This window comes from Globicephala melas, chromosome 5 (genome assembly GCF_963455315.2).
Source record: "Globicephala melas chromosome 5, mGloMel1.2, whole genome shotgun sequence".
Taxonomy (NCBI): domain Eukaryota; kingdom Metazoa; phylum Chordata; class Mammalia; order Artiodactyla; family Delphinidae; genus Globicephala; species Globicephala melas.
This window is the reverse complement of record NC_083318.1, coordinates 1,712,300-1,729,763: the sequence shown is the minus strand read 5'-3', so window position 1 is coordinate 1,729,763 and position 17,464 is coordinate 1,712,300. Positions and strand designations below refer to the sequence as shown.

The 17,464-nt window shown below is 54.6% G+C and overlaps 1 protein-coding gene across 3 annotated transcripts in view; it reads right to left on the bottom strand.

The window, feature by feature from the left end:
• The window catches only part of FAM193A (family with sequence similarity 193 member A), a 173,043-nt gene that overhangs the window by 58,756 nt on the left and 96,823 nt on the right, over positions 1 to 17,464 (bottom strand). For 2 of the 3 annotated variants that reach the window (XM_030876723.2, XM_060298893.1), the window contains exons 3-7: positions 15,778 to 15,923; positions 15,272 to 15,439; positions 11,755 to 11,989; positions 6,014 to 6,138; positions 1,102 to 1,249 (exon numbers count right to left, since the gene is read on the bottom strand). In XM_030876723.2, the coding sequence (XP_030732583.1) occupies positions 1,102 to 1,249; positions 6,014 to 6,138; positions 11,755 to 11,989; positions 15,272 to 15,439; positions 15,778 to 15,923 (822 nt within the window). The remainder of the gene's footprint in view (positions 1 to 1,101; positions 1,250 to 6,013; positions 6,139 to 11,754; positions 11,990 to 15,271; positions 15,440 to 15,777; positions 15,924 to 17,464) is intronic. The other variant, XM_030876726.2, reaches the window with a different exon arrangement.

Below are 17,464 nucleotides of genomic sequence, written 5' to 3'. Positions count from 1 at the left end.
CACAGCTGGAGAATTCGAGTGCCCCGGGGGCCCCAGGACAGCGGGGAGCGTGGGCCAGGCACAGAGTGGCTCCCGAGGCCACGTGCTACACGTGCAGCAACTGTGGAAGAGGCCAAGCGCATGGCGCCGGCGGGGCCACCTGCCCAAGACAAGCTCAGCTCAACAGCGCCGAGCTGTCGCGTTGCCAAGGCGCACCTGACAGAGGGGAAGGCCAGGATCACGCGGGAGAATATGGTCGGAACCGCTCCCCTAGCTTCTGAATGAGGGACTACTTAGAGTAACGGTCCCTGAGGCTGCAGAGGGAGAACTGCCACACGAAACACGGAGTGAGGCTGGAACGAACAGTGACGTGGGCACACGCCTGCCCCTTCCTTCTTCCCAATCCCTCACCACGCTCAGGTGGCAATGCCGAGACGAAGCGTCAGAGCCAGCGGCCAGGCGGCACCCAGGATCCCAGGCAGACTGCACCAGCACCCGCCTTACGCCAGAACCAAGGTTCTGTTTTCCTACAGCCTCAAAAGTACAACACGGAGCTGTCACTGTTCCCTTATTACTCCTCACACCCTGCAGTACCCTGGAAAAGATCCATGCTGAACGCCTCCCCTGCCCAACCCTCCTGGGGGTTTTAGAAAGGCGGGCTGGCCGGCCGGGATGCCGGCTGGAAGCCCTGCCCGTGGGCCCCATCCCCACAGCAGCGCCTGCCTTCCACCCTCCTCCACCCCTGCAGACCACCTGCCCAGCACAGCCGTGTGTGTTCGTGTCTGCACTCCCGCTCGACATGCTTAGGGACGGGGGGAGAATGGGCTCTGAAGCTCACGTGTGGCCAGTGTTCAGTAAACGGGTCCTGACACGGCAAGGTTCAGCCGTTTCCAAAGGCCTCAGAGGCCCCCGCCGGCAGCACCGAGTCTGGGCAGCAGCCTGTGCCCGTGACCGTGGCTGTACCCAGGCCAGCAGGGACCTGACCAGCAGCTGACCCTGCGGGCATGGCTGGGCGTCCCCTCCGGAGCAACAGCAGCTGGGAGCCCCCGCTCGCACCCCTCCCCTGGGCACGTGGCGCCTCGCGGTGGGCTCCTTGCGGCCGTCCCAGCGGTGCACACCCACCTGCTCGTCCACGTAGGCGTCGATCCTCTTCTGGCACTCCAGCCACTCCTCGGCCACCCCGCGCAGCTCCTCCTCGGAGCGCTGGTACCGCTGCAGCAGGGTGCTGTACGTGTCCTCGTTGCAAGTGTCGTGCGTCGTGGTCCCCAGCCTGGGGAGAGAGGCCTTTCAGCACCCTGGCCATCATCTCCCCTCCCGAGGTGGCAAGTGGGGCACCACCACACACCCCACGAGGCTGCTGTGCGGGATGAGTTAAGCACACAGCCCAGGCACCCACGACAGAGTCTGGCCTAGAGAAGACGCTCCAGGAAGCAACAGCTCCTAAGAAAAAAATGAGTGGTGAGTCACGCTGTTCTACAAAGACTAAGGGCCAGAGATTCAGTTCACTGGATGTGGGGTCGTAAACTGTTTTTCCCTACTGAGATTCACTGACACAGAGAGAACAAAACATTTAATGAGAAATACAAAATTTGGACCTGGTTTTCAAATCAAGTAAAACAGGAAATTCAGTTCAATAAAAAATATAATCATAGTTTCATTTACTCTGTGTATCTTGCTAAGAAAGATGGTAAGATGGCAGACGAGAAACTAAACAGAAAACAAAAGTCACAAATAGAGGTAAACACCTGGGCTTCTCAAGAGGAGGGTGGCAGGGGAGAGAAGGAGAGTGGGGGAGGGGTGCAGGCTCACAGGCAGGTTATCTTCAGACACCGTTCCTTTTCCTAATACCTAAACGTGTCAACATTTGAACCAAAGCAATGGTGATAAAGACCTCATAACACAGAATTTCAAAATCAAAGGCCACGTTTATAATCGCTGACGAGCACAAAGATGACGCGCGGGCTTAATAATCGCTGCTGTTCACACGAAAGAACTGGAAGTGACCCGCTGGGATCAGTGATACCACACCAGACACGCCTTCTAACCACACACTAAGTTACACCTATGCGCTCACACTCAGACTCAGACACACATGCATTTACAGACACATGTTCTGAAATGGAGATGCTCCCATGTTAAGTGAGGAAAGGACTACGTCACCACGTGTAAAGATGCACATGTGTGGGAGGCGTGGACACTGGAAAAAATCTGGAAGCAGCACCCAGTTGTTTATGGTACCTACCTTACCTACCTCTTCAGGGTTTCCTTTGCTTTCAGAATTGTATTGCAATGACAATCTAATAATTTTATAATGAAAATAAACAACAGCGATTTAAAAACAAGAACTTTTCCATGGGTGCAGACACCTTCCTTTCCACCCTGGTGACCACTGCACAAAGACGCACATCGTGCGAATGGACTCATTCTTGCCGAAGCCGTCTACACCGGCTCCATCACTTCAAGGAGGGAGCACGCGGAAAACAAGGTCACTGAAAAGCTGTGCAGGAAAGCCCAGAGCCAGGAAAGGGCACGACGCGACCCACGTGGTGATGGGGCTGGCTCAGACACCGAGGCTGTCCCCAGGAAACAGAAGTCCTCAAGACCCAGAATCCAGGGCCTCTCGAGGCCCCCCTGGCTCCACCCAGCACGTGGGTGCCTCCAGGCCTGAGAGCACGGCAGCCCACGAGGCAGCGGTCTTCTCCTCAACCCCTGCCTCTGCAACCCTGCTTGTCACAAGCTGATTTCCACTCTTCGTGCAAACCCCACCTTGCCCGTTAGGCCACCCAGAAGACTGGGGTGGAGGCGGAGGGGACTCATGCTCTCCCCCGCTCCTGCCTGAGGTGAGAACCGCTCCCCTCCTGTCCTACGCGCAGACTCTACTTAGAGCCAGTGGAGGGCAAAGCAGCCGGGGGTCCTGGGACTTCTGTGGTGGGGCACTCAGAGCACAAGCTGTAGGCACAGGGCTGGAGTCCAGAGAGGAAACAGGGAGCTGCTAGACTGCAGAAAGTGTCCTCAGGGTCAACAGCATCAATGGGTCAGCAGACAGGTTACTACCTACATATTCACTCTGCAAACACATGACAGTTAACAGCTGGTAATATCTATTATGAATATTGTCTATGTGAAACAATAAGTGATAAGGAAAATGAGATAAAATCAGTTCAGGTACGTTTACTTACAAGCCTAATTAAACATTCCCCTAACAATGAATATATCAATATACTTAAAATAAAGACCAAATTGGGCAATAGCTACTAAAACCACCACAACAAATAAGGAGAGACAACGGGGCTCCTGGTCTTGCCAGAGGGATGGAAGCAGACTCGGACAGAGCTTCTGGTTTCACACGAACTCTCAGGCAGCACAGACAGTGAGTGGCCTGCTGGAGGAACCAGACCCTGGCATCGCTACACGACAAACGGAGCTGGTTCCTTAATGGGTAAGTTGTGAGGGAAAGTGGATAGGGGTGGGGCCTGCATGTTAAAGCATCTCAAAAGGCAGGGAGAAAAAGGGGCCAGGAGTGGGGGTCAGTGTTTAACGGTGACACAGTCTCCATCTGGGGTGACATCCAAGTTTTGGAAATAGTGGTGACAGTTGCCCAATGTTATAAATGTAATTAATGCTACTGAATTGTACACTTTAAACTACTGAACTATATGGTGTGTGAATTCTATCTCAATAAAGCTGTTAAAAAGCAGAGAGACATAACTTTCCTAAATTAAGTCAGTTCCTTGAATGAAGTCAACCTTTGGGTAGATCATTTGTATTTAAAAAAAGAGAAAAAAAAAACGACAGCAAATAAAAATCAGGCAAGACTATGAAAATGCACATGAGTAATAAGAGAATAAAGAACGGGGGACTTCCCTGGCGGTCCAGTGGTCTAAGACTCCACGCTTCCACTGCAGGGAGCACACGTTTGATCCCTGGTCGGGAAGCTAAGATCCCGCATGCCGGACAGTGTGGCCAAAAAAAACAAAAAGAGAGAGAATAAAGAAAGGGAGTCACAGGATCGCTGTGCAAGACAACCGAGCGACAGCTCTGGGCGAGGCTCCTGGGCCCGGTGGGGCATGCAGACGGACTTGCTTCTAGGCGAGCACGCTGGGTTGGGGCTAAGGGATGTTCACCTGCTATCAATCCGTTCAGCTTACATTTATTTTGTGTAGTTTTCTGTATCTGTATTTTACTTTATAATAAAGTTAAACAAAATGCAGGCCCAGAGACAAAGTGTCAGTGTTACGATACTCACAACTATGGATTTTGTGTGCCACGGACACAGTTATCACTTTAGGGGGTAGTGTTTGTATATAAGTTGTCACAAAATTTTTAGGAGTTGTTAACTAGGTATCTGTAAACTAGAAGTTCAAATCTGAATTGTTCTTGGGTCCAACAAAGGTGTCCCCTGGGGAACTTGAAGGAATGGCTCCTTCTGGCGCCCCAGACTCCTGGGGAACGCCCTGCTTGCCTTCTCCCCAGCTTCCATCCCCATCTCTATGCACCCTGTCCCTCACCCGCTCCTGGGAGCAACTCTGCAGCTTGGCCCCAGGATTAACACTGAAGACTCTAAACCACTGCTGATCTTTGGAGACTGACCACCATTCACAACGAACAAGATGAGAAATCCAGAGCCAGGGCACAGGAAAAAGTGGGGTTCTACAACACGTTTCAGGTTTCTGCCACCCACCCATGGTTTGATGAGAGGCCCATCAAACTCCCTGGCTCACCAGAAAAAGAAAAAACAAGGCTAAATACCCTGGAATGCTGCTATAAGGACCCCACCCCCACCCCCCCCCCACGCACACACAAGATGCACGTCTTTTTATAAGAAGTGCTCTTGCTGGATTTGAGCATCGTAACTGGGCACAATCTCCATGAGGGTCGCTCACGTCTCATGGAGACATGGACACTCGTACAGGACACGCATGTCTCTGTGCACCCACCATGGAACGTAACGGCGCTGTCGGAGTGGTGCGGGAGCTGCTGGAAGCAGGGTGCGGGCCACACCAGTAACTCTTTGTCCTGACCACCTTGGCCCCAGTCCTCCTTCCCCAGCTGCTTTTAAGGTTATTCTTGCTCTGGAGGTAAGGGTGAGAAGTGGGAATAGCTAGGACCCCTCAAATAGGAGTTAGGAATACAGGAAACAAAGACTGGATTGAAACATGGATTTCAAGAGAAAAAAAAAATAGGTGACTATTGTGTAAGTTAACTACAACAATAATATACTGACGTAAAAATAATTCCCCTTCTTTGCGAATCTGGCCCAACCATATTTTGGTGTGGACCTTTAAACCAAGATGACTACAGTCTGTGCTGTTCTATGATGCGTCTACAGCCTGGGAATCTGTTCACAGGTGGTAAGCAGATGAGGAACAAAATGACCCGCTGCAGGGCTGAGGTAGCTCACACCTGGCGCTCTAGCACAGGGACAGCAGATCCAAGGAGGGGCCCAATTTGTCAAGCCACCTCGGAGCAAACACCCCCGGCTGCACTTTCCCCTTCCCCCTCACCAGGGCAAGCGACCTGAGGCTATACTTGGGACTCCGGGCTTGGCACACCTGATGAAGCCCCACGGAAGCTCTACAGCAGTAAGAAGAACCCAAGCCATGAGCCACGATGTGGAGCGAATGCTTGAGAGACCTGACAGCGTGTCTAATACCTCCCCTAGCGCCCCAGAGCCCCTTAACACCACCAGCCCTCCCCCGGCCCCCCAAGTGCCCCAGCACAGACCACACCACAGCCACCTGGCAAAGCCTGGGACTTGTCAAGTGAACTGCTATGTTTACCGCAGCTTTTCCTTATTCAGGAGAAATCTGTGATGCTAAACCTTAGTAGCAATGATACTGGGTTTATTATTTTAAAGTTCAATCGTATTACTCTTTGGGTTTTGAGCTTTCAACCAAACTGTATTTTCCCCAAGCCCGGTAATTTTCTGGCAAGAACTGCCCCTGCAGTGGCATTCAGGTGCGCACCTGCTGCACCCCAGGGACAGGAGCACGCCGTCACGCCAGCAGGACACATGCAGGTGAAGACCGAGTACCTGATCTGCGACACCAGTGCCGGCAGGCTGCTCTGGAGAAGTGGCTCCGAAAAGACCAGATCTTCAAAGAGGTGCTTATTGTGCAGCTCCCACGTAACCTGGAACTTTTTCAAGTGTTCATTTTCCTAGTGAGATAGATACACAGAAGATACATCCAATCAAAGACTAAAAAATTCCCAGAAGGGTTTCTCCCCCCGCCCCCAAACCCACATCCTCTGTCCAGGCCCAGAACATTCTGCTCATGAGGGGCTGCTACTCCCTGTGCATCCAGCCTCCCTTCCAAATGACTCGACACAAAACAAAGGGGTGGCGAGATGCACACAATGAGGGGACAGAAGAGAGAAACCAGCGTACACGGCCAGCAGCCACTTCTCATAGCCATGCCTCCCAAACGTACTGCAAGCCCTACCTCTCAAACAACTTGAGTAAACGCACACAAATCCTCTGATGCCGAAGGACAAGCACTTCCGCACCTGTCTCGAGAAGTCTCCCGTTCTGACAGACACAGTAACTTCCCTGCTAGTGACAATGCGGGGAAGGTCAGCTCTTTCTTTCCCTGCTAAACATGGGCAACCTCATCAGTTACTTTCGACAACAACTTTTGAACATTTGGAAGCATTCTGGCCATCACAGCGAGTGACCTCCAGAGAGGACAGGGTGACCGGGGCAGACAGCGCCACGACCTCCCCACGTGCAGCGTTCATATTCAACAGCTCTGGCCGCAACCACGCGTGTGTGAACCCACACGTCCATCTGTCAGTCACACGTACACTACTCGTGGCGCATCGCCTCGCACCTGGGGAAACATTCCTCACCTGAGTGACGGACGGTCTGGAGAGGCTTCACTGGGCATCACACTCCAGTCCCCTCTGAACAGGTGACGCATGCCGCCCCATGTACTGGTCTGTTCCTATTTACTGTGTAGCCCAACTGAGCTGAAATTATGACACCTGGAGACGTCAGGACACGATCTACACGTGGAGATCCCATTGCTCTGTGCCCTGATCACCAGTGGACGGAGGGGCTGAACGAGCAACTCAGGGTGAGCACACACCTGCAAGACGCTGCTGAGCACGTGTGCTCCTGCCCTACCATGCACGCACACCTGCTCTCGAGTTGCACGCAGCCCTCTGCCTGTACTCGAGACCCGCACAGAGACTCGGCAGGGCACCTATGGCATCTGCAGGAGGGCATCTATGGCAACTGCAGGAGGGCATCTATGGCACCTGCAGGAGGGCATCTATGGCACCTGCAGGAGGGCATCTATGGCATCTTCAGGAGGGCGTCTATGGCACCTGCAGGAGGGCGTCTATGGCACCTGCAGGAGGGCGTCTATGGCACCTGCAGGAGGGCGTCTATGGCATCTGCAGGAGGGCATCTATGGCACCTGCAGGAGGGCATCTATGGCACCTGCAGGAGGGCATCTGTGGCACCTGCAGGGAGCCTCAAGCCCTTGACTCTGGCAACGTTCCCAGTGCCTGTCCTCACTGCACGTTTAACCGAAACACCAGTGCCTCCCAGGTCTAAGTTTTATCATTCTTGTTTCACACGCAGCATCTCTCGGAGCAATTACGATACAGGAAAGCTGGGTGGGGCAGAAGACCAGGGCCTGGGAACCGAAAAACTAGGCCCAAGGCCTGGAATGAGGCCTGATTACAAGCACATAATTTTAAGAACGTGCTTGTAATAATGACATAGCCACCGAGGCAGTGAGGAAAGGACATGTGTCACACACTTCAGCAGAGACCACTCTGCACAGGCGCTGTGCCAGCACGAGGACACAGAGACTAGCGCAGCAGGTCCCTGACTGCCGCGAGTCCCCAGGGGACAGAGGATTGGCGACGGTCTGATTTATGATTTGTCTCCATGACAAAGGAGCTAAGGCAGCAGCCAGACTAGGCCCTCAGCCAGATGACAGAGGGTCCAGGGAAGGCGTCCAGGAGAGCCGAGGGCCTGCCTGGTCTCCCCTGTCAATCTCTGGGACAGAGTCAACAGTCCCTGCCCGCCAGCCTGTGAGCAACCCTGGGCACTGAGTTACAATACTTGCAAGGGTGGGACCACAGCGCTGGATTTGGGCTCACATTAACTAAAGGTAATAAAGGTAAAGACCGATTTATGAGGAAGATGTTTGACATTTTTTATGAAATCTGAAATTACACTTCCAGGTGAGTCATGCAAGAGAAACAGCAGACCCCAAGCTCGTTTCACAACCTCAGACCAACTTGGGACGACAACACATGCTAGTAGTGCGAGTACTTCCCGTGGGCCACCCTGAACTTGGTGCTGCCGCGCCCCATTCACAGGCCAGAAACAGTGTGCAGAGGCTGAGCAACATGCCCTGGGCCTGGGGGCACGGGGTGTGCGGGGGGGGGGGGGTGCTGCCACAGCTGCTACGAGAGACGAGACCCGGGGGTCGGCGGAGACTTGGTGCTGCCCCAGCCGCAGGCCAAAGAAAAAGCTCCCGGATGGCCTGAGCCTAGGCACTTCCACCCAAACCACTCTCACTTCTCACTTCACCTGCAGGGAGGTGCTTGGGGGTTGGAAGAAGAGGAAGTGTGTACAGTCAAGTCCTACAGCAGAGCTTGAGAAACAGCTGGAGATCCAAGATTCTTCTGGCCTTGTAAATGGAAATTCAGATTTCACAATTCTTACAGCCTGGGAAGGCATTTCCTAGGTGAACTGAGGCCTAACTTTGGTCCCAGCTTTATTTCAGTGTGTACAACATTAGAAAACCTGTGGCTGGTTTGATGCCCAGGACACGAGCACATTTCCCAGGAAAGGCATGTGTTTGAAGACACCTCTCTACGCCCTGACACGGTCTGTGGCCCTGCGGCGGCAGGAGGGCCGGAGGGGCTGTCTCCAGAGAGGCTAAGGGAGTGAGCACAGCGTGAGCCGGCAAGTGTGCACGGCGAGGGGGCTTGCCGCTTCAGGGACAACTGACCCCACTTGTGGCCAAGCCCAAAATCCGAGCTCTCAAGCAAACATCAGAACTTTGGAAAACTTACATCTGCCACTGTGGCCTTGAAGCTTCTCCACATTTAAAGATCTTTCTGAGGAGGGTCACAGGGATGGTGACAAAGGCCATTTTTTATATTGAATATCGTGTTGCCTAACATGACACTGAATATCTTCAGCAAGATCTGTGTAGCTCACTCGGTGAACCAGTGTTTTCAAAATGACCGACGTCTGATGCTAGAAAACGACCTGAGCCACACGAAGCGTGAGCCACACCAGTGGACTGTGACGGAACAGAGCCGGCTCAGCTCAGTGACCCGGTTTCAGGTTCTACACTGCAGCTAACCATTAAGAAGCACTGGGACTCCGGTGTATTCTCTCAAAGAAGAATTTCCACAACAAACTGAAAAGTCTATTAGACTATTCTTCCAAATACATATCTGTGGGAGGCCCAATTTTCTTCAAAAACTTCAACCAAAACAACCTATGAAGATACACGGAGCACAGAAGCAGATGTAAGAACACATATGTCCTCCGTTAAGCCACACTAAAGAGATGTGCAAACATGTAAACGGTGCCCCTCTTCTTACCAAACGTTTTGTTTTGGAAAACAGTTTTTTTATTTAGAGATATGCTGTCTATGTTATGCAATGAGCTGTTATTTTAAAAGTGATTTAATGAATATCTTTAAATTTCTCCGTTTTAATTTCACCACAGTAAATATTGATAGATAATATCTGCACAAAAAATGCTATTTGGGGCTCTCCGTTTTTAAACGGAAAGGCGTCCAAGTCCAAAAATGCTGAGACTCTGAGACACGGACTTGGAAGTTAAGCTCACCTCGGCTCTGTCAACTCCTACCCTGCTCAGATCACGGGGTAGACCCGGAAAGACGCTGTTATAAATCTGTGAACTGTTCTCAATCCGGTTTGAACACCCCAAACACAAAAAGAGATTTTTGAGATAACTGGGACATTTTTCTGAGCGCACAGAAATCACCATCAATTTTCTCAGGTGTGACAACGGTACAGTGGTTACATGGGATGAAGTGAGCTCGCAGAGGGGATCTGCGTGTTGCCCGACTCACTGACTTCTAGGTTTGGGGGTTTTCACATCACATCAACAGCCCCCCACCCCTGCCAAGGTCACCCTAGGCACAGGCCCTTGCTGTCCCTCCTGTGGGCAGGGTCTCTCCTGCCCCCTCACAGAAGCTGTGATCATCTGTGGTCCCAGCATTACGTGCTGGACCTAGGCTGTACCTCCTTTCTCCCAGGACGAGAAGAAATCTTTGGAGGGAATGCTGGCTTCTGAGCACATGACTTTCTCAGGATTCCACCAGCTTTCGATTTGTTTTTCCCTCCAAGGCTTCTTGCCTTTCATGCCAACTCAGCAATGCGTTTTAAAAGGTTCTACCTTGATTTAGCCTGTGTTATCCAGAGTTCAGCTGTCTCCCCTGGAGGAAGGAAGGGTCCAGGTTACTGGTGTGGTGTCTCACTGGAAACCAAAGTGAGCATCTCCACGTGCAAAGCCAAGTGAAATAGATCACTGACCAAACAGCTGTATTCTGAGCTTAGAGCTTATGCTCAATAAGCACGGTTCAAATTATTTTCCGGTAGCTGAGTAAGATGGCGTGCACTCTAACCGGCCGAGGAGGGTGAGGCTGAGCTGGCCCTGGCTGGCTGGGGGGCAGCAGCAGCTCTCCGCACCGCTCTGTGCACCAGGCTCAGGCCAGTGATGGCACAGGGGAAGCGGCAGGGGAGCTGGACTTCTGGAGGACGGGGAGACATTCAGTGAGCCAGGGGCGGGTGCTGCTTGGGACGCCCGGGGGTCAGCCCCTCAGGCTCGGTGCTGAAGAGGGTAACCGCCCGCCCATGCATTCACCCGCTCATTTTCTCACGGTGGGTGCTTCCCTCGAGGTTTTCGGGACTCACCTGCGGGAACGGCAATGCTCTACTGAAGTGATGCCGCTTGAGGAGCTCTGTGAACCCCCCGAAACTACCTGCAAAATGGTTAATTTTTCTATCGAGGTCTATCAACTTTAGAGTCACATAAAGACCTTATGCTTAAAACCTTCGGAACCACTGGTTACTGCATTTGTTTCAAAATGCAGTTTTACCACTAAGAAAGCACCCAAAACCAGCCCAATGAACTCTCACTTAACAGTAAAATTTGAGTGATGATGAGAAACTCCACAGACTATTAGTAAGTCGAGAAAGCAAAGACGGCTTGTCCCTCTGTCCAGCCGGCAGGTGCGCCTGAGGCTGTCGAGGACCAGGCCCAGGAACTGAGTTTCTACCAGAGGCCTCCTTCCACCCCGCTGTGGTCATCTCCCTTCTGAGGCAGTCAGAGACCGCCCACAGGGGGTCAGCGTCTCACGTGGTTCTATGACCCTATCCTCAGTCCAGCGCTGGGCTGGTGAGTAGATCAGTAATGGTGAGCCGGGGGGCCGGACACAGGTGCCCTGCCGTCCCCCATGCTCTGCACTCCACCTGAGAACACAGCCCCCATCTGCAGAATTCACAGCACAGCCACTCCTCTGTCTCCTTCCTACTGTCACCCACTCCGGCCCTCACCTCACACGGTCCCCACACCGTGCCCCCAGGACCCAAGGTCCCCGAGCAGTATTTCCGCTTTCATCCAGCAGCCAAGTCCAGAGGGGAGAGAAAGAGGAGAGGAATCAGGCCCCCAGCCCCGCCTGCACATCTCGGAGGAGGGGAGGGGCGTGACGGGCCTCCAGAACCCCCGCTCCTGCCCCCCGTCCCGGGCAGGGGACATAGCCGACTCACCAGGGTGCCGAGGAAGGTGCTGATGGTGCGCGCCGCCTGGCACAGGGCACCGTACTCCTCGAGGAGCAGGGAGATGAACTGGTGCGCTTGCGGGGGGCCCTGCAGGGCGGACGGCGACTTCACCCTGGACGCGGCCGACAGCTGCCGCAGGAGCCGGACCTTCATCTCTAGCACGTACTCTCTGGCCTGCTGCTCCAGCCGCTGGTACAGCTGGTAGGGGTCCCGCTCGCAGAGCCTGCACAGGAGAGAGAGTCACCACTCGCCCGCAGGGGGACCCTGGGAGCCTGGGGGTGCCCACCTAACAACGACCGCCATCTTCTCACAGTCAGCCTGCTTGACAGAGGGGGAGCCCCCAGAGTCACTGGCCAAACAGCAGTGACCGGCGTCCACTGAGAGCTCGCTGTCAACCCCCAAGGCGACGCCGGGTCAGACGCGAAGCCACATGGCTGGGCGAGTCCCCGGACTCAGGCAGCCAGCAGGTAGCAGAGTGGGCACAGCGGAGCCGCGCGGGGGCCAGAGAACTGCCAAGCCCGGGAGACCCCAGCACTCATCTCTGACCGCTTATATGCGGACAGCGGAAAAGCCACGGCCCCCAGAGGTGACACCTGGCTGCAGCACGGGAGCGGGCTGCTCTTCCTTCTTCCTAGGAATTCAGTATCTGATCCAAATGGGCTGCTTCTACTATTTTCATAATCCGAAGAAACTTTACAGACAGTGTATCTCCTTTTAAATCATCCCACCAAAAGGTACTAAAGGCGGTAAGAGAAAATGTGTAAGCTGAAGGTCAGAGACAACAAGTCAATACACGCCCCATCAGGCCACACAGCAACGACCATCTTCACGAATTTCTTCCCTAACTTGGAGAGCATCAGCTTTTACAAACTTGTTCTATAGTAACTGGCATGACTATGTTTCAAGTGACCACTCGTTTCAGCTGTGCACTTCTGAGGAGCCTCCAGATGGAAACCTACATCCGATGAAGCGACAACTACAGCACCCGCCTGGAGCCCGTCACCAGGAGGAGCCGCTGGGACAACCACAGCACCGGCCTGGAGCCCGTCACCAGGAGGAGCCGCTGGGACAACCACAGCACCCGCCTGGAGCCCGTCACCAGGAGGAGCCGCTGGGACAACCACAGCACCCGCCTGGAGCCCGTCACCAGGAGGAGCCGCTGGGACAACCACAGCACCCGCCTGGAGCCCGTCACCAGGAGGAGCCGCTGGGACAACCACAGCACCCGCCTGGAGCCCGTCACCAGGAGGAGCCGCTGTGACTTCCGCACCCACGCTGTACAATACATTAAGCTGTAGCTCCTGGATTTGGGTAGTGGATCCTTTCACCTCTGGGCACCACGCTGGGTCAAAAGAGAAGACTGTAAGTTGTCACCTATTCCACTTTTAAGTGACCACACTACCTAGGTTGTAAAAGACAAGAGCCGAGTGAAAATGGAACTTGTGTAGCCTTACAAAAAACGTGGCCAGAGAAACAGTAAGAACCGATGGGACTCCCACTGTGGTGAGTCTACTTCACACAGATATATTGACTTTCTAGCTTAGCATGACAATCATAATTTTAATTACCAGTATAGCAACTGTTCTCTGAAACAGAAGGTATTTCATCTCTTAAAGGAAAGTCACAGAAGACTCAAAATGACACAGGGACAATCGAACTTACAAGGAGACTGGATGCCTCCTTCTTGGTTCTCTTCGCCTGCTGGAATTAGACATGCGTTGCATTTTATTTCTTTGTCCATTTCTGTATCTTATAAATTTAATGACTTGACCACATGGTACTTTTGCAAGTAGACTTGTAAAAAGCGCTATGGCCAAGGGGCAGGAAGATGAAGATGCTGTGGAAGCTCACCCAGCTGTGCGTTCAACAAGCACTGGGCCCAGGCGGCTGTGTCAAAGCCACAGCAGGAAGACGCCAGGAGAACAAACTCTCAGGCCGCTGGATGCTCGGAGCACACACACATACAGAGCGTAATTCCAGGTAGTGGCGGCAGTAACACGATAAAAAAGAAGGGAAGGGTTGATAAAGAATGATGCGGGAGGCCCCTCGGAGTTTAGGTCAAGTGGTCTCTTTGAGATGGTGACTCTGAAGTTTAAAGTGAAGGATGGAAGGGAGGAAAAAGAACCCTGAGCAAGGAAGAACATTCCAGACCGAGCGAAGAGAAGAAACCAGCAGGTCTGTGGAGGACGGCACGAGAGCCAGTGTGGCTGAACGCAGTGATGATGTGCGAAAATGGGGGGCGGTGGGAGGGGGAGGCAGAGCGGCAGGATGCCAAGGGCCATGGAAAGGGGCAAAGGAGAATCGCCGCCAGCTGTCAGGTCCTAGACACGGCCTTTACAGACGGCCCTTCCCGGTGTGTGCTGGCGTTCAGACAAGAGAAGGGTCCTTAGACATGGAGACGAGGAAAAGCGTAGGACGTGGAAAACATGTGGAAAACACGCGACATATATATACCCGGACCTCAAATGGCGGCGTGGAATGTTTCCATTCTTAACGGTGTGTTTCGTTACTAGAATACTGCTGTTTCCCGAACCTCTCTGCCGTTAACGTCCCATCTGAACAATCGTTTACTGAGCATTTCCTTCCAACCGCCTCTGATTTTACTCTGGCCTCTTCCGAAGCATTCACAAGCTGTGAAGCTCCGAGTGTGACATGCAGGTTATATGTGCGTTCCTAATATTCACTAGGAAACCTAACTTCTAAAAAAGGCACACACCACCCAGAGCCATTTCACGTAGTCAAACCCTAGACACACCGGCCGAATCACTAACTAGTTAATACAGCCCATAGCCAGCCACCACCCCCATCTCCAGGAGGAACTCTACAGTACAGCGAACAAGAGGTTGCAGAACCCCAAAGGGGCTGCATTCAAAACATGAAAAAAGGACCAAAATGAGAATCAGTTCATGGACCGTCTCGCTCAAATTTACTGCCTTTATTGGGAACATCTCCAAACAGAGGAGACAAATGGTACAAACTCTAAGGGAGAATAAAAACTACGCCCACTTCAAACTCCGCGCCGGCACTGAGCACAAGGTCCCCGCCTGCGCGAGCGCCCTGCCGGAGCCCCGCCCAGTGAGGAGCACCTGTGTGAACGGGCCTGCGACAAATGGCTCTCCATCCGCCACCGGACCTCACGGGGCCTGGGTTTCCTCATCTCCTAAGCGGCATAACTGCCTCTCCTCCGCGGGGCAATAGAGCAGGAGTGCCTGAGAAAGTGCTCAGCGCCATCGCGGGCACAGCAAGTGCCCAGAAGGAGTCTCACTGTCAGCCTCAACACTAAGGAAGGAGACAAGTACGTTCGCTTTCATTACACAGGTAATAAGCCTTTCATCAGAATGAGAATCTGAGAGTTCACCCAGCCCGTCTGCTGCAGGCCTGCCACGTGCCCGGGGCCGAGCCCGCGGGACAAGCTCTCCCAACCCCGAGAGGGGAGTCCCCCCGAGCAGAGGGGAAGCCCGGGTGGGCGGCTGGTGGGGGAGGGCCGCGCCTGGGCAACACGCACCTGTCCACGAGCTCCTTCACCCCCTCCTTGTCGGGCACCAGAGACTGGTCCTGGTCGTCCGCCAGCGGGGTGCCCGCCTGCCGGTAGATGCAGCGGACTGTGTAGCGCACTTCCGACCAGTAGTTCTGCAGCTGCTGAGGTTCCCGCTCCGCCTCTGCCGAAATCTCCCTGAGGACAAACGCCCACAGGACCGGCGCCATCAGCCCCGGCACAGCCCCCAGGGCCCTTGGCTGTCAAGGCTCCCGTGGGCCCTGGTCCGCCTCGGCCGAGCCGGGACCCGAGACCAGTCAGGACCCGCGCGTCTGGCTCCTCTTCCCAGGCCTCTGGCAGCGGCAGTGACGGCCTCCCCAGCCTCCAAGTCGGAGGCATCCATCGACCTGAGACCCTAACTGTTTCGGGGAGGCTCCCGCCCTCTGTGAGGACGTGCCTCCTCCCACCAGTCGTCAAGGGCAGCAATGAAGGAGGACCCCACCCCCCGCAGGCGGAGGGCCCCCCCATACCCGTACCTGCGCTCGCTGCAGGCCTCGCAGGCGCACGCGGTGTCCGAGGGGGCGGCTGTGGGTAACGGCTGAGCGCCCAGGGTGAGCCTCCCGCCACCGGCCTCGGGCTGCGAGCTGCCGAGCGGGGAGTGAAGAAGGAAGTCTTGACCCTGCTTTAGAGAAAAGAGAACAGACTCATTATGAGTAATGCTCACGGCCCAAATTCGTTACTAAGTATTCAGGACAATGCCTTTTAGAAAAAATGGAAAACCTACACATCAAAAAGAAAATATTTCAACCGACACTACATAGGAAACTTTCTCTCTGACACCCAAGAATTTTGTCTGGAACCGATTATTTTTCTACCTTCTGATAGTCACATCATAACCCCACGAGGACGGTCCACGAATCTCCTTCACACATTAAAAAAGAGCGATTCTACTCCCAGTGCCCTAACTGGTACCTGCAACCACCATCCCGGGGGACGCCGCTCGGCAGAAACCTGAGCCTCTGCCCCACAACGTCCAGGAGGAGGTGGGCTCAGACCCTGACACCCCGCGGCCGCCATGGAGATCACGACCCCTTACCTCCCCCTGCCTAAGAACATGGTCCCATGACCCGCACAGCCGCCACCTGGTCCCTCGGGGACGTGGGCTCCAGGTTTAGGGCTGAGGACCCACACACAGTGCAGGAAGGTGCTTGCACGTCCCCCCAGGGCTCGTGAGCAGGGCAGCCAGCTCCGGCCAGCGCCCCAGTGGCCTGAAGAGAAGGGCCAAGTCACAGGAAAGGCTCCTGAAGGGAGGACAGCATCGCTCCTCCTCCCGTCACCGTCAGGTCAAGTGCAAAGGCTCTGAGACAAGCCCGGCTCAGCCCTCAGCCGGGTGCCAACGCCCCCGCCTGCAGCCCCACCCCATCCACTGCTGGATGAAGCGCAAGAAAGTCCTCCAGTGGAGGGGCTGGGAGCAGGGGAGCCACTCCCAAGCCACGGGTAGGGCTTGCGCCATCATTAAAGAACACCCCCAGCCCGAAGACGTTCCTGCTGGGTGAGCGGACCCCGGAGTTACACCGGGGGCAGAGCGGGGACGGGGGTGTCACACAGTCCCCAGCAGGCAGTCAGTGCAAGGGCTCGACTGAGGCCTAGGAAAACCTCGACAGGGCCTCCTATGGGCAAGAGCCACCTGCCATGGACGACCTGTGAGGACCGCAGGGCCTGGGCACCAGAGGGGACCACAGGGAGACCAGCAAAGAACGGAAGAGTGGGGGGCGGGGGTGGCAAGGGGAAGGCCGCAGGACAGGCACCGCTGCCCTCCAGCCCCGCAACATGCCCTTGGGTGACGCCGACGTCACTCATGGAAGCTGGGGGAGAAGCTCTGAACCAGATGAGACACTTGTGTTTTCTGCAGATGGGACATGCATTCCTGACAATGAGACAATGCGGATTCTAACTGTGCCTGGAGAGGCCACGGGTCTGACGGACAAGTCAGCGAGGGGCAGGAACGGGAGGTCAGACGAGACGGGTCTGAGGCGGTGGTGGAGGAAGCAGGCTGCTCCCCGAGAGCAGCGAGGCCGCGCGCCCTACCTCCACCCCCCACGCACCCACACTCCACCCCACCCACGTGTCCAGCCCAGCCGAGGCCACTGTCACCCACCCCAGGCCTGGATACCACAGTGCTACAGCCGCCTTGCACACCGAGGGTCCGTTCTCCAAGCAGCA